This window comes from Tachyglossus aculeatus, chromosome 11, assembly GCF_015852505.1.
Source record: "Tachyglossus aculeatus isolate mTacAcu1 chromosome 11, mTacAcu1.pri, whole genome shotgun sequence".
Taxonomy (NCBI): Eukaryota; Metazoa; Chordata; class Mammalia; order Monotremata; family Tachyglossidae; genus Tachyglossus; species Tachyglossus aculeatus.
Window position 1 is genome coordinate 5,222,108 of NC_052076.1, and position 23,645 is coordinate 5,245,752.

At 47.6% G+C, this 23,645-nt stretch overlaps 1 protein-coding gene across 2 annotated transcripts in view; it reads right to left on the minus strand.

Annotated features, from left to right (window-relative positions):
* The window catches only part of ETV6 (ETS variant transcription factor 6), a 178,499-nt gene that overhangs the window by 28,644 nt on the left and 126,210 nt on the right, over positions 1-23,645 (minus strand). For both annotated transcript variants that reach the window (XM_038753825.1, XM_038753826.1), the window contains exon 3: positions 3,946-4,110. In XM_038753825.1, the coding sequence (XP_038609753.1) occupies positions 3,946-4,110 (165 nt within the window). The remainder of the gene's footprint in view (positions 1-3,945; positions 4,111-23,645) is intronic.

Here is a 23,645-nt window from a genome sequence, read left to right on the forward strand (position 1 = left end):
GAGTGGGGGTTGTTATGGTTGTACATATTTATTACTCTGTTTATTTATTTATTTATTTATTTTACTTGTACATTTCTATCCTACTTATTTTATTTTGTTGGTATGTTTGGTTCTGTTCTCTGTCTCCCCCTTTTAGACTGTGAGCCCACTATCGGGTAGGGACTGTCTCTATGTGATGCCAATTTGTACTTTCCAAGCGCTTAGTACAGTGCTCTGCACATAGTAAGCGCTCAATAAATACGATTGATTGATTGATTGATTGGGGGGAGCCTGCCGTTACCGGACTTGCCCCCTCTCCTGACCCCTTGTCCCCAGGCCACCCGTAATTTCGGAGTCGCTCATTAAAATTCTCCCCGAGTCTAGGCGGTCCGGGAGTCGGCGGCGAGAAGCAGCAACATGGCTTAGCGGAAGGACCACGGGGACCTGGGTTCTGATTCCAGCTCTGCCACTGGTCTTCTGGGTGACCCAGGGCAAGTCCCTAAACATCTCAGGACCTCTGTTTCCTCATCTTTAAAATGAGGATAATATCCCTACTCTCCTGACCTTCTAAGCGGCAATCAATCAATGATATTTATTGAGCATTTACTGTGTGCAGAGCACTGTATTAAGTGCTTGGGAGAGGACAATATAACAGAGTTGGTAGGTACGTTCTCTTCCCACACTGAGCTTACCGTCTAGAGGGGGAGATGCAAGCCCCATGAGGGACAGTGACTGTGCCCGATTTGATTACCGGGTATCTCCCCCAGCGCTCAGCACAATGCTTGGCCCATAGTAAGCACTGAGTCAACACCATAACTGGCTAACTAATCTGGAAAAGCAAGGGACATCTGGAGAAGCTGCGTGGCCTAGTGGAAAGAGTCAGAGAATATGGGTTCTAATCCCGGCTCTGCCAGATGTCTGCTGTGTGACCTTGGGCAAGTCACTTCACTTCTCTGTGCCTCAGTTACCTCACCTGTAAAATGGGGATTAAGACTGTGAGCCCCATGTGGGACAGGGACTGGGTCCCACCTGATTACCTTGTATCTACGCCAGTGCTTAGAACAGTGCTTCACATATAGTATATATGTGTATATATATATATATACACCTGTATATATGTATATATGTGTATATATATATACACCTGTATATATGTATATATGTGTGTGTATATATATATATATATACACCTGTATATATGTATATATGTTTGTACATATTTATTACTTTATTTATTTATTTATTTTACTTGTACATATCTATTCTATTTATTTTATTTTGTTAATATGTTTGGTTTTGTTCTCTGTCTCTCCCTTCTAGACTGTGAGCCCACTGTTGGGTAGGGACCGTCTCTATATGTTGCCAACTTGTACTTTCCAAGCGCTTAGTACAGTGCTCTGCACACAGTAAGCACTCCATAAATACGATTGATTGATTGATTGATTGATATAGTAAGTGTTTAACAAATGATATTATTATTATTATTATTAAGCCTGGTAGGCGCCCCTCCCACGGTTCAATGTGCCAGCTGAAAGCCCCTGGGAACTGGCTGTAGGAGAGAGAATTGTTTCCCTTTGTGAGGTGACGGGGGAAGGGGGGGCGTTCCGGCTTCCTTTCCCTCGCAAACACGACTCATCCATTGATGGCATTTCAAAAACTGGGTTGCGTCCAAATGCCGTCTGTCCCTTCGCTCTTCAAATGTCACCGATGCATCATAGCTTCACAGCCCAAGGGAGGGAACAGTCTCACTTATTCCAGCGGGACGTCTAACTGCTCACCTCCTCCTCTGAAATCCCTTCCCCCTCCCTGGGCAGAGAAATTCTGGTTTGTTCACATCTGTGACTGAACATTTGTGGCCCCCTTCTTGTCTGCTGGAAGACAGAACACAACCTGTTCGCTTGGGTCACGGCCGTGGAGTTAATTATGATCGACCAACCAATCAATTGTACTTGTTGAGTGCTTACTGTGTGGAAAGCACTATACTAAGTGCTTGGGAGAGTACAATAATACTACTATTACTACTAATAATAATTAAGTGCTGATTATGTGTCAACAGTGTACTAAGTGCTGGGGTATATACAAGATAATCAGGTCCCAAATGGGGCTCACGGTCTAAGTAGGAGGAAGCCAAGGTTTTGAATCCCCATTTTGCAGATACTACTGCTAATAATAATAATGATGGTATTTCTAAGCGCTTACTATGTGCCAGACACTGTACTAAGTGTTGGGGTAGATACAAGGTAATCAGGTGGGACAGAGTTCCTGTCCCACATGGGGCGTACAGTCTTAATCTCCATTTTACAGGTGACTTAACTGAGGCCCGGGGAAGTGAAGTGACTCGCCCAAGGTCACACAGCAGACAAGTGGCAGAGCGGGATTAGAACCCAGATCGGGGAGCCGCTACCATAAGTGCCACAACAATACTACTACTAGAAATAGTACTAGGACTACTAGTAATAAAATCATAATCCACCAGACCACTTTCAAACCTATCAATTAGCCAACAGTTTTTAATTGAGCACTTGAGAGAGTCTCATATTCATTCATTCAATCGTATTTACTGAGCACTTACTGTGTGCAGAGCACTGTACTAAGCACTTGGGAAGTATAAATCCTATATAACGATAATAATAATTATAGTATTTTTTAAGTGTTTACTCTAAGTGCTGAGGTAGATACAATATCATCAGGTCCCACATGGGGCTCACAGTCTAAGTAGAGAACAGGTATCGAATCCCCTTTCGGCAGATGAGGTACGGAGAAATAAAGTGACTTGTCCAAGGTCACACAGCAGACAAGTGGCAGAGCCACAATTAGAACCCAGGGCCTTTGACTCCCGGGCCCGTGCTCTTTCCACTAGGTCATGCTCCTTCTCCACAGAGGTAACAGACACCAGCCCTGCCCTTGAGGAGTTTACAGTCTAGTGGAATTTATAATCTGGAAAGTCATTTCCTCCAAGAGGCCTTCTCTGACTAACTTCCAAAGATTGCATCAGCCTAACAGCCATCCTTACCACAAATGTGCCTACCAGAGGTTAGAATTATACAATAATGATGATATTTCTTAAGTACTTCCTCTGGGCCTAGTCTGCGCACAAGATAATCAGGTCAGACACAGTCCTTGTCCCCACTGGGGCTCACAGTCTAAAAGGGAGGATAGGTGTTTCATCCCATTTAACAAATGAAGAAACTGAGGCTCAAAGAAGTTAAGAACTTACCCAAGGTCACATCACATCCAGTCCGGGGGCCTTCCACTAGACTATGCTGCCTCTCCAATAATTACCATTTACTAACTGACTGACAAGGAATGATGTACAATTCTGCCACAATGCATTCTTTCCCTGCACGTTTGGATAGGACACTACTAAGGTATTAGGGAAAGTTCTTCTGGAGGCTAGCATCTATCTGCGTGCGGTGTCATGAGTAGTGGTTTTTTAAATCAATCAATCAATCAATCAATCGTATTTATTGAGCGCTTACTGTGTGCAGAGCACTGTATTAAGCGCTTGGGAAGCACAAGTTGGAAACATATAGAGACAGTCCCTACCCAACAGTGGGCTCACAGTCTAGAAGGGGGATGCATGCAACTTCGGACATGAGCATTGGCCTAGTGGATAGAGTAAGGGCTTGGGACTCAGAGGTAATGGGTTCGAATCCCGGGTCCACCACTGGTCTGCTGTGTGACCTTGGGCAAGTCACTTCACTTCTCTGTGCCGTAGTTACTTCATCTGTAAAATGGGGATGAAGACTGTGAGCCCCCCTGTGGGACAACCTGATCACCTTTTAACCTCCCCAGTGCTTAGAACAGTGCTTTGCACATAGTAAGCACTTGTTATTAATTATAATTATTATTAATAATAATAATAAATGCCATCATCACCATCACAGGGCCGCCTCCGGATGCCTTTCCATCTGGCCTTCTGGTTCCAGCTCCCCGCCTCCCCTTGGGTCTCCCGGGGGGTCTCACCTGAGTGGGGACACCTGTACCGGAAATCCTCTTTGGTCAGCAGCAGGAGGGCTTTGCCGTTCATCTCGAACGTGTTGTTGTCGATAGGCCGCAGGGAGAACTCCTTCTCAGCCCACTTCAGCCACTGGCCCACGTCGTCCCTGCTCCAAGACACGGGCTGCAAGCCTGCAGGGGACAGAGTGGAGTGGTTGGTTAACGCCAACAGATCCCTCTTTATCTAAAAGCCGATTCTTTGGAAGAGGAAAAGGATCCAGGAGCCTCCAACCTTCTCTCCCTGTTCCGCCCCGCCGCGCCCTGGGCCTACTGTTCCATCGAACCGAAGTCTTAATGACATAGCCCAGAGAGATTAGGAACTTGCCTATGGTCACACAGCATGCGTCAGAGGCAAAGCTATGACCCCCAGCCCGTTGCCTTTCCCTCTTGCCCTGATGTGGGAAGGGGGAGGTCTCTCTCTGGTAAGGCCTAAGCATCCTCTCCCTCCGTGAGGGGGTGGCGGGGTCTCATCCCATCCACGGACCATGGGGGATCCTTTGGGATTGGGAAACTCGGGCTGCCAGAGACCCCAAACAAGACTGTGAGCCCACTGTTGGGTAGGGACTGTCTCTATATGTTGCCAATTTGTACTTCCCAAGCGCTTAGTACAGTGCTCTGCACATGGTAAGCGCTCAATAAATACGATCGATGATGATGATGGAGGCTGGAAAACCAGTGGGATTGGGGCGCTTCTTCCGGCGAAGGAGAAGAGTCAAAGCAAACCCAGAACTGAATCTGGGGCCAGGAGGAAATGAGAGTGAAATGCTGAAGTCCCAAGGGTGGTTGGGGGCGGGGAGGGGATCCTGAAATGCAGGGGTGGGGGAAACCGGGCCGGGAACTGGAGCATCACCTCCTGCCCAACACTCTTTGCTCCAGCGCCCGGCTCGTCTTCCCTTTTCACTTCCCATCGGTGGCCTCTTCCTCAGCCAGACCACCGAGGGCCCCCAGACCTGCACCTGGAAAACCCCTCCCCGCTGCCAGGAGACCAGGGGCTGCTGAGGAAGTCATCCACTGCTGCTGAAGGCTGACCCTCCGGCCTAAGAATCCCTCCTCCTCTTCCTCCTCCTCCTTCCCCTCCCCCAGCCCCAGGGGATTTACCAGGGAGGAAATGAGGCCCATACACCAGGCCTCCCTCATCCTGTGTCTTCCTCATCCCAGGTCTGGCTTGCCCTGGGAACCCTTCCCCGCAGAATCCCCTGGCCCTAGGCCTCCCTTTCCCCAGGCCCCCTTTGTCCCAGGACACCCTCAACCCAGGCTCTCCCCCACCCCAGGTCCCCCTTGCCTCAAGACCCCCTTCCCCAAGAACGCCCTCCTATCCGTCAGCCAGCCTGTGGCAAGGGTCCAGGCTGCCTGGGTATCTATTCTATTTATTTTATTTTGTTAGTATGTTTGGTTTTGTTCTTTGTCTCCCCCTTTTAGACTGTTGGGTAGGGACTATCGCTATATGTTGCCAACCTGTACTTCCCAAGCGCTTAGTGCAGTGCTCTGCACACAGTAAGCGCTCAATAAATACGATTGATTGATTGATTGATTGAGCAGGGACATACAGACAATTTTTCTGACAGGAATGACCATTCCGGACCTCAATCCACTAGGGACGAATCTCAGCCACAGGCCCACTTCACACCCCACAGATCCCCACGACTCCACAGCCAAAGTCCATAGTCAAAGTCTTCCTAGAACCCCTCCTCCTCGAGGAAGCGTTCCCCCAGTCAATCCCTAAAACCCCAAGTTCAACAACCCAGAAGCTTCCCCTGCCTGAGCTCAGCACATATGTACATAATATATGGTGTAATGGAACTTTCAAATATATATATGTATGTATATAATAATAATGATGGTATTTGTTAAGTGCTTGCTATGTGCAAAGCACTGTTCTAAGTGCTGGGGGGATACAAGGTGATCAGGTTGTCCCATGTGGGGCTCACAATCAATTTTACAGAGGAGGTAACTGAGGCACAGAGAAATAAAGTGACTTGCCCAAAGTCACACAGCATCAAAATAGATAAACAGAATTATAGCTATATACACATCATTAATTCAATCAATAGAATAATAAATATGTACACATATACACAAGGGCTGGGGGACAGAGAAGGGGGTAGAGCGGAGGGAGGGAGTTGGAGTGATTGGGAGGGGAGGAGGAGCAGAGGAAAGGGGCTCAGTCAGGGAATATACATATATATACACACGCTTAGAACAGTGCTCCACACATAGTAAGCGCGTAACAAATGCCATTATTATTATTATTATTATATAGATGAAATAGCTGAATAACAAACAAAATTTTCAAATACAGACACATATATTTGAATCCCAGTCATTATTCAGCTATTTCATCCGGACATATTCATGCCACTTCCTATCAAATTAGACTTCCAATTAATTCCTGTTAACTTCCTGTTAACAATTTTTACTCAGCATAGTGAGAGGTAGTGTGGCTAAGTGGTAAGAGCCCGGGCTTTGGAATCAGAAGTCATGGCTTTGAATCCCGGCTCTGCCAATTGTCAGCTGGGTGACTTTGGGCAAGTCACTTCACTTCTCTGTGCCTCAGTTACCTCACCTGTAAAATGGGGATTAAGACTGTGAGCCCCCTGTGGGACAACCTGTTCACCTTGTAACCTCCCCAGCACTGAGAACAGTGCTTTGCACATAGTAAGTGCTTAATAAATGTCTTTATTATTATTATTATTGGCACAGACTAAATACTCTGCACACAGTAAGCACTTAATAAATACTACTACTACTGCTACACCCTTGTTTGTCCCGCTTTTCCTTGTATTTGTATATCGTTTTTGTCTGTCTGCCTCCTTCATTAGATTGGAAGCCTCTTGAGGTCAGGGACTGCAAGTCTTGCTTTCACTGTAGTCTTCCAAGCTCCGAGCATGGCACCGAGCACTCGGTGCTCAATAAGAGAGCTTAGAACAGTGCTTTGCACATAGCGCTTAATAAATGCCATAAAAAAAACCCACTGGCGTGATTGACTGATCAAATGGAGCCAAAATCTGAACTCAGCATCACCCAGAAAGAGTGGATTTATATGATCGTAGCCGTAATTTATTTATATTAATGTCTGTATCCCCTTCTAGACTGTAAGCTCTCTGTGGGAAGGAAACACGTCAACTCAGCTACAGTGCTTGGCATAGAGTAAGCGCTTAACAAATACCATCATCATTATTATTATTATTATTATTATTACTCTCCCAAGAGCTTAGTATAGTGCTCTGCACATAGTAAGCACTCTGTAAACACAACTGATTGACTGAATGAGTTTCCGTCACAGCCCTCAGAGGGTCCTTTGTGGTGGTGGGGTGGGGGTGTGGAAAGAAGTAAAGGACAAGTGGAGAAGAGTGAGGGAAGAGGGAGGGATTATTTTGGTTATCAAGTGAAATCTGTGTCTCTCTGAGAAGGTCAAATCAGAACTGCAACAGTTTAAACTTGAAAACGAGATTGATTGAGTGAATGATCAACTGCTCTTTAAGGGATTTCTCACCCCTCCTCCTCCAGAGAGACTCAAGGTCTTTGATGCTCATCAATCAATCCATCAATCATATTTTCTGAGTGCTTACTGTATGCAGAGCACTGTACTAAGTACCTAGGAGAGTACAAGATTTGCTCCTCCATACCAATACTAGCTCAGGACTCATGTCTATGTTTACATTGGATCGAACATACAATTTTATTCATTCTGATTCCATTCAATGAGAATAACTCTTGAGTCCCTTGTTACAGTGGAGGTTCCCCGTGGGCAGGGAACGTGCCCTCGCCTTCTACTGTACTTTGCAAGCACTTGGCCCTCGGTAGGGATTACTACAGTGTTCAAATGCTTAGTACATTTCCCTCTAGACTGTAAAGTGCTTGTGGGAAGGATTGTGGCTACCAACTCTACGGTACTGTACTTTCCCAAGGGCTTAGTAAAGTCCTCTCGGTGAACATTCAATAAATACCGCTGACTGATTTTTTAATGGTATTTCATTCAGTCGTATTTACTGAGTGCTTACTGTGTGCAGAGCACTGTACTAAGCGCTTGGGAAGTATTTGTTGACAGTGCCTAGCACTGTCTTAAGCACTGGGATAGACAGAAGCTAATCAGATTGGACACAGTCCCTGTCCCACATGGGGATCACAGTCTTAATCCCCGTCTTATAGATGAGGGAACTGAGGCCCAGAGAAGTGAAGTGATTTGCTCAGCGTCACACAGCAGACAAGTGGAAGAGCCAGGATTAGAATCCAGGGCCTTCTGATTTTCAGGACATACTGCTTCCCTTACAGTGGGAGCCCCATGGGTGGCTGGGACCTTCTCCGATCTGATTCTCCTGTACCCAGTGAATACTAATAAAAACTGCAGTGTTTGTTAAAACACTTCCTACATGTCAAGCGCCGTGGTCGAGATGAGATAATCAGGTCGGACACAGTCCCTGCCCCGCACGGGGCTCCCAGTCTAAGGAGGAGAGGGAAGAGGTACCAAATCCCCATTTTACAGATGAGGAAACTGGGGCACAGAAGAAGTTACATGACTTGCCCAAGGGCCCACAGTAGGCCAAAAAAATAGTCTCCAATATCTTTACTGAAGGGAGATCACATTCTAGGTAATGCCCTCAGTATGTGTACAACCCATAAAACGGTCTCTTAATGATGCAAAGGATGATACTGAGCTTATTAGTGCCAACTCTAAATGCATTCTTCGGTACAAATTTACAGCTCGCCGACTGTCATAACAATTTTTACTCAGGATAGTGATTGGCACACACTAAATGCTTAGCAAATGTCATAACAATCCTCATTATTATTACTATTCGGAGAGGGACGGGTTAGGAAGAATTCTCCCATCTTGGAGCCCCTGAAGCCGGCACCCTGGTCCAAGGACAATTTCCCGTTCATCTTTCTCCGGCAGGCCGGGCGACGGGGGGATGGATTAGGAACCTCAGGAGGGGCTGCAGAGCCCTGGCAGAGGGAGATGGATTCTCCCGGGTCCTTCTCCCGCTGCCAGGAGCCGTTTCCAGAAAGCCCGATCTAACTGCAGTACAACTCACCCCTCATGTCACTGCTCTCCCCCTGCCCCCGCCTTCCCTCTCAACCACGGACATTAAACCCGCTTGGCAAGCGGCAGAGTTTAGTGGATAAAGACTAGGCCTGGAAGTTAGAAGAACCTGGGTTCTAATCCCGCCTCTGCCATTTGTCTGCTATATGACCTTGAGCAAGTCACTTCACTTCTGTGTGCCTCAGTTACCTCATCTGTAAAATGGGGGTTAAGACTGTGAGCCCTTTGTGGGACTATGCCCAACCTGATAAACCTCTATCTGCCCCAGCGATTAGCACAGTGCCTGGCACATAATAATAATTATGGTACTTGTTAAGCACTTACTAGGTGCCAAGCACTCTTCTAAGCACTGGAGCAAAAACGCTTAACAAATATCATTACTATTATTATTATTACTGGACAGAAAGTGCCCCATAAGTCCAAGTTACTCTGCTTCTCTTTAATTTGACGTTTAGGGTTTTTTATTTGCCCAGGCATCCCCGCTCAGGATGCCAACCTCTGGCCCCCAGCGCCATCTCTTCCAGTGCAGCAAGAGTTTTGGGCGGCCTTTTCCTGAGCCCCAGGAACCGACGCTCGAAAACGCCAGAACTGGCTTTGAACTGGTGTCGAAGACGAAGAACGGAAGCAGATCGAGGGGTCGGCCCGCGGCCCAGCTTCTGGGATTTGGGTGGCACTGCTAGGGTGCCCAGCTTCACGATGGGCAGGCCAGTTGCTGATTTTCAGTTGGTACCAACTCGGTACCAGGTGGCCCACCTTCTTGAAGCACCTATCTACTTCTCAAAATCCTCCAGTGGTTGCCCATCTCCCTCCTCATGAAATCAGTGCTACTTCCTGTTTTACCCTTGGCTTCCATTGATTCCAGCTCTTTACCGACTACTCTCCCTTCACGTTCTTCACCCTTTCCAGATGACCGTTCTTGACTCTCCCTCCTCGGCTCCCTCACCCATGTGGCGCCGCCCCCCACAAATCCACCAGACCACATCTCTCTCCATCTGCAAAGCCCCCCTGAAAAAATCTCACCTCCCCAGGCAGTCTTCCCCAATTAATTCACACCCCAGATCACAATCTCTTCTATCCTGCCACCAACCCTTGCCCACATCCTCCCTCTGACTGGGAACTCCCTCCCCCTTCATATCTGAAAATCCATTGCCCTACCACCTTTGAAGCCCTCCTAAAATTCTTCTTCTCCAGGAAGTCTTCCCTGACAAAGCCCTAATTTCCCCTGTTCTCCATCCCTTCCGTGCCACCTATGCACTTAGCTGTGTAACTCTTAAGCACTTAAATACACCGTCTTACACGCTACTGTTTCCCCATGTATAATTTACAGTCAGCCTCCTCCTGTAGGCTTTAAGCTCCTTGTGGGCAGGGACTGTGTCTACCAATTCAATGGTACAGTACTCCTCCAAGCATTTTGTACAGAGCTCAGCACCCAAGAGTTCAATAAACACCACTAATCACCCTTAGCATTTACACCTCTCCCCCTTACCCTTATATATAACTTAATTTTTCATTTCTTTATAAAATATAAATTTATATATATTTTATAATTACAAATGTATGTGTATAATATATAGTTAACTTTTTATATATACTCTAGTCAGTGTAATTGTATGTTTAATGATTTATTCGACTATTCCATCCAGATGGAGCTGTGCTACTTCCTGTTTCACCCTTGGTTGTTTCCTCCTCTCACCACTATTTGTAAATAATTTCTGTCTGTCCATCTATCTATCTGTCTCTTCCACTAGACTGTCAGGTTCCTGAGGGCAAGGAACTTGTGTCTTGTTTCTGTTTAACTCTCCCAAGCACTCAGTAGGGTGCTGTGCACTGAATAGATGCTTGATCAGTAATAAAGATAGTAATATTAGTACTTATTGAACAGCTGCTGGGTGGTTCTCCTCCTACACCCTCTCCTTTCCTTTCTTTTTTTTTTTATTCATTCAATTGTATTTATTGAGCGCTTACTGTGTGCAGAGCACTGTACTAAGCGCTTGGGAAGTACAAGTTGGTAACATATTGAGACAGTCCCTACTCAATAGCGGGCTCACGGTCTAAATGCCATTATTATTATTATTAGAAGACTGTGGTGTGTTAAGCGCCTACTAAACGCTGGGCATTATACTAAGCGCTGGGATAGATGCAAGCTAATTCAATTGGACACAGTCCCCATCCCACATAATAATAATAATAATAATGATGGCATTTATTAAGTGCTTACTATGTGCAAAGCACTGTTCTAAGCGCTGGGGAGGTTACAGATGATCAGGTTGTCCCCCGAGGGGCTCACAGTCTTAATCCCCATTTTACAGATGAGGGAACTGAGGCCCAGAGAACAGAAGTGACTTGCCCAAAGTCACATAGCTGACAATTGGCGGAGCCAGGATTTGAACCCATGACCTCTGACTCCAAAGCCCGGGCTCTTTCCACTGAGCCGCGCTGCTTCTCATATGATGCTCGCAGTCTTTATCCCCATTTTCCAGATGAGGTAACTGAGCCCCAGAGAAGTGAAGTGACTCACCCATGGTCACACAGCAGGCAAGTGGCAGAGCCAGGATTAGAACCCACGTCCTCTTGACTCCCAAGCCTGGGCTCTATCCACCAGGCCACGCCGCTTCTTCTTTCTCCTCCTATTCTTCCTCCTTCCTTGTTGTGGTTTGCAAGGCGGAGGTGGGGAGGGGAGCTTGAGGGGCTCTTGTTATCTGTTCCCAGCAGGGCCGAAAGCTAACAGGAAGTTTCCCCAGAGTCTCCGTGGCAGGAAATTTCCAGTGGGGAAGTGCTTATCGTGCCCCCGGCCAGGGCCCAAACCGAAGCCGGGGGAGGGAACTGGAAGCAGATGGGGCCGGAGTGGGATGCTTAGGGCCTTGGAGGGAAGCATTACCTCCAGCCAGGGGGGCCACGGTCCTGTGGGCCGAGGACGCTGGGCAATGCCCGCTCGCCAGCCGGGATCCAGCTTGGCCCGGGCTGGCCGTGCCTTTAAATCCCTGGCAGCCCGGCCCTGGCTCTTGGGAGCCGAGTAGGCCGTCAGCCCCAGACTGGAAGCTGGCTCCGACAGGACGGAGCGTCATGCTTGGCTGCCGCTTCCCAGGTGCGGAACCGGGGAGAGGCAGGGATGGGGGCCCTCAAGGTCACACATGGGTTGGCAGACCAGAAGGGCAGACACCGAAAAGGCCTGGGACCTGGCAGTGGTGCTACAGGCCCTCTGGACTGTAAGCTCGTTGTGGGCAGGGAATGTGTCTGTTTATTGCTATACCGTACTCTTCCAAGAGCTCAGTACAGTGTCCCGCACACAGTAATAGCTCCTTCAATACGACTGAATGAATGAAAGAGGAAGAGGAACAGCGATGCCTTGGGGGGAGGACTCCCTGGAGAAGTCGTCTTGGGGAGGGTAAGAGCTTCTGCCGAGGGCTGGGGGTGGCTCAGGGGGGTTAACGTTCCTGGAATCCGATCGGGGTCATTCCTGAAAACTCACAGCCCCCCGGTGCCAAACCAGTAGGAGATCCAGAAGGCTTCGTCTGGAGACTGCCAGGCCTCCCTTTCCCACCTCCTCCGTCTTCCTCCTCATCCTCCCCCAGAGACTAGCCTCCTCAACCTCCTCCTCCTCCTCCTCCTCCTTCCCCCTCTCCCCCAGGGCCTAACCCACATTCTCACTCCCCATGCCAGCAGGGTGGAGCTTGGGAAGACAGGCAGGGTGGAGGGTCCTTGATGTGACATCAGGACCGGGCAGTGCCCGGGCATCATGGGCTGCTGGAAAAGCTCCGATACCGCAGGAGGAATCCAAGTGCAGAATCCAGGCACAACCTCCCTCTGCCTGTCCCATTCCTCGTCCCCTGACGGACAGTGGGGGATGGCTGCAGGAAGGAAGGACAGGAGGCAGGGAGGGCGAGAGACCCCAGGAGAACCCATCTACAGTCCCTACCCTGGCACCTGGAAGAGAAGGAGGCCAGCAGCCTGCTTCTTGAGTCCCCCATCCCAGGGCCCAGTGTGCTGGGTAACCTCAGGCAAGTCACTTAACCTCCCTGGGCTTCAGTTTCCTCAACTGTACAATGGGCATAAGGTACCTGCTCTCCCTCCCTCATTCATCCACTCAGTTGTATTTATTGAGCACTGACTGTGTGAAGAGCACTGAACCCAGCGCTTGGGAGAGTACAATATAGCAATACACAGACACATTTCCTGCCCACAACAAACTTACAGTCTAGAGGGCGGGAAACAGACATGAATACAAATCTTATATCTACTCCAGCATTTAGCACAATGCTTGGCACCTAATAAGCACTACCAGTAGGATAAATAATACCAATAAGATAAAAAATACTAATAATAACCTTGGAGGGAAGTCTTGTTATGGGTTGGGGTATGGCAGATCAGCTGTATAACAGGACAGTGACCTTTGGATAGTTGATATTCTCCCCACCCCCAATCCCACATCACTTATGTACATACCTTTAAATTATATAATAGAACTTATTTATTCATATCAATGTTCATCCAATCCTATTTTTTGAGCACTTAATGTGAGCAGAGCACTGTACTAAGTGCTTGGGAGAGTACAATATAACCATACACAATGTCTGCCTAAACTGTACGCTCATTATGGGCAGGGAACATGTCTGCTAATTCTGTTGTATTGTACCCTCCCAAGCACTTGGTACAGCTCTCTGCACGTAGTAAGTGCTCAATAAATATGACTGATTGATTGATTGACTGACTTGGACATCTAGTTTGGCAGCACAGACTTGGGCTTCCCTAGAAAATTTAGGGCCTAGAAGGGCCCTCCTGCTTTCCGAAGTTGTCAGCTGGCCGCCTTTACATCTCCATCTCCTCCTTCTCCTCCTCTTAGTCCTCTTCCTCCCGCCCCCCTCCGCGTTAATTGCAGCTGCGGTTAAGGGAGCATAGCCAAATGTCCCACAATGCCTCCCCCGCAGGAAGTTCCCGAGATCTCTTCCTGCACAGGAAATTTCCTGTGGTCCAACAGACATTCCTCTCGGCGTTTATCACTCCGGCACATTTGTTTTGGCAGAAACCAGTTCTTGAGTAAGAACAACAAGAAACGGACGGAGAGAAGGCCAGGGCCCGGCTGCTCAGACTTGGGTGGGGGGGAGAAAGGGAGAGCGAGAGAGAGATGGGGGGCGGGAAGGGGCGGAGGGTGGGAGCAGTGGGAGTTCGGGACAGAAAGCCGGGCTGAATCCGGGCCGTTTCCCGAGGCTAGGCCCACCGCCCACATATGGGTGACCTTCCCCTCCAGGCAGGGTGACTCAGTATGTAGGGGCCTTCCTGGCGTGCCTGCCACGGGGCCAGTGGGCACGGTGGGAGTCAGCAGTGCGGCCCGCCCCGGCAGGGCTCTCTCCTCCGTGCATATCGTCCCAAGTGAAAAGAGATTCTCAAGTCCTCCTGCTCCTTTCCCCACTTAACCCCAGTAAGGGGATGTCCCTCTCCCAAATGTCCACCCCACCCGCCCGGCCCTGTCTACACATGCCCATCTGCACATCCCCGTCTGCACGGCTCCATCAACATATCCCTGTCTTCAAGGCCCCATCTGCACGGCCCCACTTACACGTCCCTTCATGCACTACTCTGTCTGTACATCCCCATCTAGACGTCCCCCACCCCAACGACCGTAGGAGAGGGGTTGGTAGGGGGAAAAAGACAGGCAAAACCCAACAACCCATACCACGCAGACACCACTGGACATGCAGAGCCCACTGTTGGGTAGGGACCATCTCTATATGTTGCCAACTTGTACTTCCCAAGCGCTTAGTACAGTGCTCTGCACACAGTAAGCGCTCAATAAATACGATTGAATGAATGAATGAATGAATTTTTCCAGATGGACGCCAGCTACTTCATGGTACCCCCATTAGAGTGGTATTTGTTAAGTGCTCACTACGTACCAAGCACTGTGCTAAACGCTGGGGTATGGGCAAGATCATCTGATCAGAGTCAATCCCGAGCCTCGGAGTGCTCATGATCTCAGGAGAGAAGGTAACTTATCCGCACTGAACGGATGAAGAAACTCAGACCCAGAGGGGTTAATAAAGTAATCAGTCAATGGTGCTTATTGAGTGCGTACTGTGTGCAGAGCACTGTTCATTCATTCATTCATGAGATGCAGCGTGGCTCAGTGGAAAGAGCCCGGGCTTTGGCGTCAGAGGTCATGGGTTCAAATCCCAGCTCCGCCAATTGTCAGCTGGGTGACTTTGGGCAAGACACTTAACTTCTCTGGGCCTCAGTTACCTCATCTGGAAAATGGGGATTAAGACTGTGAGCCCCCATGGGACAACCTGATCACCTTGTAACCTCCCTGGCGCTTAGAACAGCGCTTTGCACATCATAAGTGCTTAATAAATGCCATTATTATTATTATTCATTCAATCAAATTTATTGAGCGCTTACTGTGTGCACAGCACTGTACTAAGCGCTTGGGAAGTACGAGTCGGCAACATATAGAGACAGTCCCTACCCACCAACGGGCTCACAGTCTAGAAGGGGGAGAGAGACAACAAAACAAAACATGTAGACGGGTAACATGTAGACTGTTCTAAGCACTTGGGAAAGTACAATACAATTCATTCCTTCATTAATTCATTCAATCGTATTTATTGAGCGCTTACTGTGTGCAGAGCACTGTATTAAGCGCTTGGGAAGTCCAAGTTGGCAACATATAGAGACGGTCCCTACCCAACAGTGGGCTCACAGTCTAGAAGGGGGAGACAGACAACAAAACATATTAACAAAATAAAATAAATAGAATGTGTACAAATAAAATAAACATAAATAGAATAAATATGTACAAATAAAATAAATAAATAACTAGAGTAATAAATCTGTACAAACATATATACATATATACAGGTGCTGTGGGGAGGGGAAGGAGGTAAGGCGGGGGGGATGGGGAGGGGGACGAGGGGAAGAGGAAGGAGGGGGCTCAATAGAGTTAAATAGAGTTGCCCCAGGGGTATGTAGCAAGGCAGGGGCAGAGATGGGACTAGAACAAGGTCTCTTGACTCGGGCATGCTCTTTCCATTAACCCCAGCGCTTATCACATAGTAATCGCTAAGTAACTACTGTTACTATTAGGCCACCCAGAATCTGCCTGACCAGAGATCCAAGCACTGCGAAACACCTCTAGTCTGTAAGCTCACTTTGGGCAGGGAATGTGCCTACGTATGGTTGTATCATACTCTCCCAAGCGCTTAGTACAGTGCTTTGCACACAGGAGGCGCTCAGTAAATACGATTGAACCTAGGAGGCAAATGGACCAAATGGTCTGGTGGAAAACCAACTTGGCTCCGGTTCTCCAAGAACGGGACGTCAGGCGAGCGAAGGGGTGTGGTGACAGTGGGGAGAAGTAAGGGTGGGACCCCCGTGAGGGGATACTGCCATACTCTAGGCTGGGAGCGGCCCCCAAAGACCCCCCTCCGGATCCTCAGATGGCAGAGGGAGCTGCTGGCTGGGAAGATTGGGGCCCCCTGAAGATCAATCCATCGCTAGTAATAATTAACATCATCATCATCATCATCAATCGTATTTATTGAGCGCTTACTGTGTGCAGAGCACTGTACTAAGCGCTTGGGAAGTACAAGTTGGCAACATATAGAGACGGTCCCTACCCAACAGTGGGCTCACAGTCTAAAAGGGGGAGACAGAGAACAAAACCAAACATACTAACAAAATAAAATAAATAGAATAGATATGTACAAGTAAAATAAATAATAATTTATTATAATTAATTATAATAATTAACAATAATTAACAATAATAATGGTATTTGCTAAGCACTTACTTTGTGCCAGGCACTGTACTAAGCGCTGGGATGGATACAGAGAAGCAGCATGGCTCAGTGGAAAGAGCCTGGGCTTTGGAGTCACAGGTCAGGGGTTCAAACCCTGGCTCCGCCACTTTCATTCATTCAATCGTATTTATCAATCAATCAATCGCATTTATTGAGCGCTTACTGTGTGCAGAGCACTGTACTAAGCACTTGGGAAGTCCAAGTTGGCAATATATAGAGACGGTCCCTACCCACCAGCGGGCTCACAGTCTAGAAGGGGGAGACAGAGAACAAAACCAAACATATTAACAAAATAAAATAAATAGAATAAATACGTACAAATAAAATAAATAAATAGAGTCATAAATCCGTACGAACATATATACATATATACAGGTGCTGTGGGGAGGGGAAGGAGGTAAGGCAGGGGCGATGGGGAGGAGGGGGAGAGGAATCAATCAATCAATCGTATTTATCGAGCGCTTACTGTGTGCAGAACACTGTACTAAGCGCTTGGGAAGTACAAGTTGGCGACATATAGAGATGGTTCCTACCTAACAACGGGCACTTAGCTGTGTGACTTTGGGCAAGTCACTTCACTTCTCTGGGCCTCAGTTCCCTCATCTGTAAAATGGGGATGAAGACTGTCAGCCCCCCGTGGGACAACCTGATCACCTTGTAATCTCCCCAGTGCTCAGAGCAGTATTTTGCACATAGTAAACGCTTAATAAATGCTATCATTATTATTATTATTACAAGCAAATCAGGTTGCAAAAACTCCTCAGCATTGGCTTTAAAGCACTCCAACACCTTGTCCCCTCCTACCTCTGCACACTTCGCTTCTCTAATGCCAGCCAACAGCAGCAACAGCTGAGAAGCACAGTAAATACCACAATTATTATCGCTATTCATTATTATTTTAGTTGCTCTTATCATGAAGAGCAGGGGGCTCTTCTCTGTTAAACAGCCTCCTGGTGTTTCAGAGGAGCTACTGCCTAATTAACTGCCATCCCGTGGAATCCCACAATCCGTCTTGGAATTAGAAAATTTCGATAGGATCCATGCAGTAATTACCCAAAGCTACTTTTGTGGGGTTCTGCATGTCCACTCTGAAGGGTGGGGGCTTGCTCTGTCCCTCTCCTCCGCATCTTCCTTCTAGACTGTGAGCCCACTGTTGGGTAGGGACCGTCTCTATATGCTGCCAACTTGTACTTCCCAAGAGCTTAGTACAGTGCTCTGCACACAGTAAGCGCTCAATAGATATGATTGAATGAATGAATGAATGAATCAATCAATCAATCATATTTATTGAGTGCTTACTGTGTGCAGAGCACTGTGTTAAGCGCTTGGGAAGTCCAAGTTGGCAACATATAGAGACAGTCCCTACCCAACAGTGGGCTCACAGTCTAAAAGGGGGAGACAGAGAACAAAACCAAACATACTAACAAAATAAAATAAATAGAATAGATATGTACAAGTAAAATAAATAAATAAATAAATAATAGAGTAATAATTATGTACAGACACATATACATATATACAGGTGAATGAATCTTCTCCTTCGCTTACTCGTCCCCTCTTCTCCTCACCCCTTCCTCCTCCTCTCCCCCTCTTTCTCCTCCCGCCACCTTCAATCAATCAATCAATCATATTTATTAAGCGCTTACTATGTGCAGAGCACTGTACTAAGCGCTTGGGAAGTACAAATTGGCAACACACAGAGACAGTCCCTACCCAACAGTGGGCTCACAGTCTAAAAGGGGGAGACAGAGAACAAAACCAAACGTACTAACAAAATAAAATAAATAGAATAGATATGTACAAGTAAAATAAATAAATAAATAAATAGAGTAATAAATATGTACAGACATATATACATAGATACAGGTGAATGAATCTTCTCCTTCGCTTACTCGTCCCCTCTTCTCCTCACCCCTTCCTCCTCCTCTCCCCCTCTTTCTCCTCCCGCCACCTTCCCTGCCACCACTCCCATCTTTCTTGGGGATGGAGGAAGAGGCAGCTGGAGGACTGGAATATCTCCCTGTCCCTGGCTTATCTCCAGGGCCACGGGGTTAACCGAATTGGGGTTCAAACCAGGCGCTCAGGGGCTTTTTTGCTCCCTCCTGCCAGGCACTGGGCTGCGGTCAGAGGCAGGGCCGAGGCTGGCAACCGAATGGTTGAATTTCCGCCTCACCTCCCGGGATGGGTGGCAGGCATGGCGCCATGGACACTGATTCCCTGTGGTCTGGCCAACTCGTGGCCAGTGAGCTGCTGACCAGGAGTGGGCAGGTGGGTGGTGGGGGGAAGGAGAGGGCCCATTCAAGCCCCCAGCCAGAGCCTAATCAATCAATCAATCAATCGTATTTATTGAGCGCTTACTGTGTGCAGAGCACCGTACTAAATGCTTGGGAAGTACAAGTTGGCAACATATAGAGACAGTCCCTACCCAACAGTGGGCTCACAGTCTAAAAGGGGGAGACAGAGAATAAAACCAAACATACTAACAAAATAAAATAAATAGAATAGATATGTACAAGTAAAATAAATAGAGTAATAAAATCATCATCATCATCATCTTCAATCGTATTTATTGAGCGCCTACTGTGTGCAGAGCACTGTACTAAGCGCTTGGGAAGTACAAGTTGGCAACATATAGAGACAGTCCCTACCCAACAGTGGGCGCACAGTCTAAAAGGGGGAGACAGAGAACAAAACCAAACATACTAACAAAATAAAATAAATAGAATAGATATGTACAAGTAAAATAGAGTAATAAAATATGTACAAACATATGTACATATATACAGGTGCTGTGGGGAAGGGAAGGAGATAAGATGGGGGGATGGAAAGGGGGATGAGGGGGAGAGGAAGGAAGGGGCTCAGTCTGGGAAGGCCTCCTGGAGGAGGTGAGCTCTCAGTAGGGCCTTGAAGGGAATGAACCTATGAATGAGCTCATTCATTCATTCATTCATTCAATCGTATTTATTGAGTGCTTACTATGTGCAGAGCACTGTACTAAGCACTTGGGAAGTACAAGTTGGCAATATATAGAGATGGTCCCTACCCAACAGAGGGCTCACAGTCTAGAAGGGGGAGACAGAGAACAAAACAAAACACATTAACAAAATAAAATAGAATAAATATGTACAAATAAAGTAAATAGAGTAATAAATACATACAAACATATATACAGGTGCTGTGGGGAGGGGAAGAAGGTAAGGTGAAGGGGGATGGGGAGGGGGAGGTGGGGGAGAGGAAGGAGGGGGCTCAGTCTGGGAAGGCCTCCTGGAGGAGGTGAGCTCTCAGTAAGGCTTTGAAGGGAGGAAGAGAGCTCTGCCAGGAAACAGTCATAAATATTTTTAGGTTTGACGCCTCCTTTAGAGTGTAAGTACCTCGTGGGCAGGGGCGTGTCACTTTTTCATTCTGTACTACCCAAGCACCTAGTTCAGTACACAACACCAAGTGAACATTCAATACATACTACTATTACTAGTACTATGCTGCTACTGCTACTACTGCTATTAATAATAATAATAATAATGGCATTTATTAAGCAATTTACTATGTGCAAAGCACTGTTCTAAGTGCTGGGGAGGTTACAAGGTGATCAGGTTGTCCCACAGGGGGCTCACAGTCTTCATCCCCATTTTACAGATGAGGTAACTGAGGCCCAGAGAAGTGAAGTAACTTGCCCAAAGTCACACAGCTGACAATCGGCCGAGCCGGGATTTGAATCCATGACCTCTGACTCCAAAGCCCGGGCTCTTTCCACTGAGCCACGCTGCTATTACTATTATTACTGCTATTACTACTACTTTCATTCATTCAATTGTATTTATTGAGCGCTTACTGTGTGCAGAGCACTGTACTAAGCGCTTGGGACGTACAAGTTGGCAACATATAGAGACGGTCCCTACCCAACAGTGGGCTCACAGTCTAGAAGACTACTACTGCTACTAGAGAAGCAGCATTGTCTAGTGGTCAGAACCCGGGCTTGGGAGTCAGAAGGACCTGGTTCTAATCGCCACTTGCCTGCTGTGTGACCTCGGGCAAGTCACTTCACTTCTCTGGGACTCAGTTGCCTCATCTGTAAAATGGGGATTGAAACTGTGAGCCCCACATGGGCCAGGGACTGTGTCCAACCCCGTTAACTTGTCTCTACCCTGACGTGTAGAACAGAGCCTGGCACATAGTAAGTGCTTAACAAACACCACCACAATTATTACTGAACCAGCGTGGCTCAGTGGACAGAGCCCGGGCTTTGGAGTCAGAGGTCATGGGTTCAAATCCCGGCTCCCCCACTTGTCAGCTGTGTGACTTTGGGCAAGTCACTTCACTTCTCTGCGCCTCAGTGACCTCATCTGTCAAATGGGGATGAAGACTGGGAGCCCCAAGTGGGACAACCTGATCATCTTGTAACTCCCCCAGCGCTTAGAACAGTGCTTTGCACATAGTAAGCGCTTAATAAATGCTATGATTATTATTATTATTATTACTACTGTTATTATGACTATTGCTATTACTCCTCCTCCTCCTCCTGAAGAAATCATCGTAGAGTTTCTGCAACTCAGTCGAGACTCATGGAATGCTCTAAACTGACTTTGCCCTCTATGGAACCTCCCCTTTTACCAAGCAGAAGCATCACCCTAAGGGTATATTTTTGTTGAGCGCTTTCTATGCAAAGTCTCTCTCCTCTGAGGAGGAGACTGAGGCAGAACAGAGCTGGGGAGGAGGGACGCGGGAGGTAGGAATGTACCTGTGTGACTCTGAGCAAGCCACTTCACTTCTCTGTGCCTCAGTTACCTCATCTGTAAAATGGGGATTAAGACTGTGAGCCCCACGTGGGGCAACCTGATCACCTCGTAACCTCCCCAGCGCTTAGAACAGTGCTTTGTACATAGTAAGCGCTTAATAAATGCCATCATTATTATTATTATTATTATCTGCTTATTGTTACATTGTACTCTCCCAAGCCCTTAGTACAGTGCTCTTCACACCATAAGTGCTCAATAAATACAACTGAATGAAGTGGGATCGTAATCACTTAATGAGCCACTTCATTCCTGCACTACAAAGCCCAGCTGATGACATTCCTGCTGTCTTTGGCTGGATCAGCGTAGGTCAGCCCCACTCCCTTTTCTGTTTCTGATGGTCATAATAATAATAATAATAACGATAGCATTTATTAAGCACTTACTATGTGCAAAGCACTGTTCTAAGTGCTGGGGGGATACAAGGTGAGCGGGTTGTACCATGTGGGGCTCACAGTATTAATCCCCATTTTAGATGAGGTAACTGAGGTGCACAGAAGTGAAGTGACTTGCCCAAAGTCACACAGCTGACAAGTGGGGGAGCCGGGATTTGAACCCATGACCTCTGACTCCAAAGCCCGGGCTCTTTCCACTGAGCCATGCTGCTTCTCCACTGAGCCACAGCTGGTCATCAGGACTGACCCTGGACATTCAGCAAAGTAACCCGTCTAGATTGTACGCTCCTTGAAGGCAGGGACTGTGGCTACCAACTTCGCTGTACTCATGCTTATGGAAGTGCTCTGAATAATAATAATAATGACGGCATTTGTTAAGCGCTTACTATGTGCCAAGCACGGTTCTGAACACAGTTAGTGTTCAATAAATACCACTGATTTTTTTATGGAATGCATTAGGTGCTTACTATGTGCCAGGCCCTGTACTAAACCCTGGGGTAGATGCAAGATAATTGGGTTGGACACAGTCCCTGTCCCACATACTCATTCATTCATTTATTCAATCGTATTTATCGAGTGCTTACTGTGTGCGAAGCACTGGACTAAGCGCTTGGGAAGTACAAGTTGGCAACATATAAAGATGGTCCTTACCCAACAACAGGCTTACAGTCTAGAAGGGGGAGACAGACAACAGAACAAAATATATTAACAAAATAAAATAAATAGAATAGTAAATATGCACAAGTGAAATAAATAGAGTAATAAATCTGTACAAACATATATACAGGTGCTGTGGGGAGGGGAAGGAGGGAGGTCAGGGAGGATGGGGAGGGGGAGAAGGAGGGGGCTGAGTGTGGGAAGGCTTCCTGGAGGAGGTGAGCTCTCAGTAGGGCTTTGAAGGGAGGAAGAGAGCGAGCTTGGTGGATGTGCAGAGGGAGGGCAACCGGGCCAGGGGGAGGACGTGGGCCAGGGGTCGACGACGGGACAGGAGAGAACGAGGCACGGTGAGGAGGTTAGCGGCGGCAGAGGAGTGGAGGGTGAGGGCTGGGCTGTAGAAGGAAAGAAGGGAGGTGAGGTAGGAGGGGGAGAGGTGATGGACAGCCTTGAAGCCGAGAGTGAGGAGTTTTTGCCTGATGAGTAGGTTGAGGGCTCACAGTCTTAACTCCCATTTTACAGACGAAGTAACTGAGGCCTGGAGAAGTGAAGTCACTTGCCCAAGGTAACCCAGTAGAGAAGTGGCGGCCACAGGGCTAGAACTCAAGTCGCTCTGACTCCCAGCCCTTGCTCTATCCATTAGGCCGTGATGCTTCTCTAATTTCCCAGGGCAGTGCTTTTCCAGCCTACGATGGCCATTTGTCCGATTTGATACTGGACGGTCTGGTTTCCAGCTGGTCCACCCCACGTGTGATTTGGACTTGACATCTTCTTGACCTTTAATTTCTGATATTTATATTTTGAGGACTCAGCCTCCTACATGGCTTCCCTCACCAGAAGGAATGTCACGAGGAAGAGTGTGGAAATCCAGGCCTCAGCCACGGATGGCTGGGCATCATGTTTTGCCCAAGCAGCCGAGAAGACAACAGGAAAGGCAGCAAGACACACACGAGACTAGAAGTCAGGAAAAATGGGTTCTAATCTTGGCTTTGTCC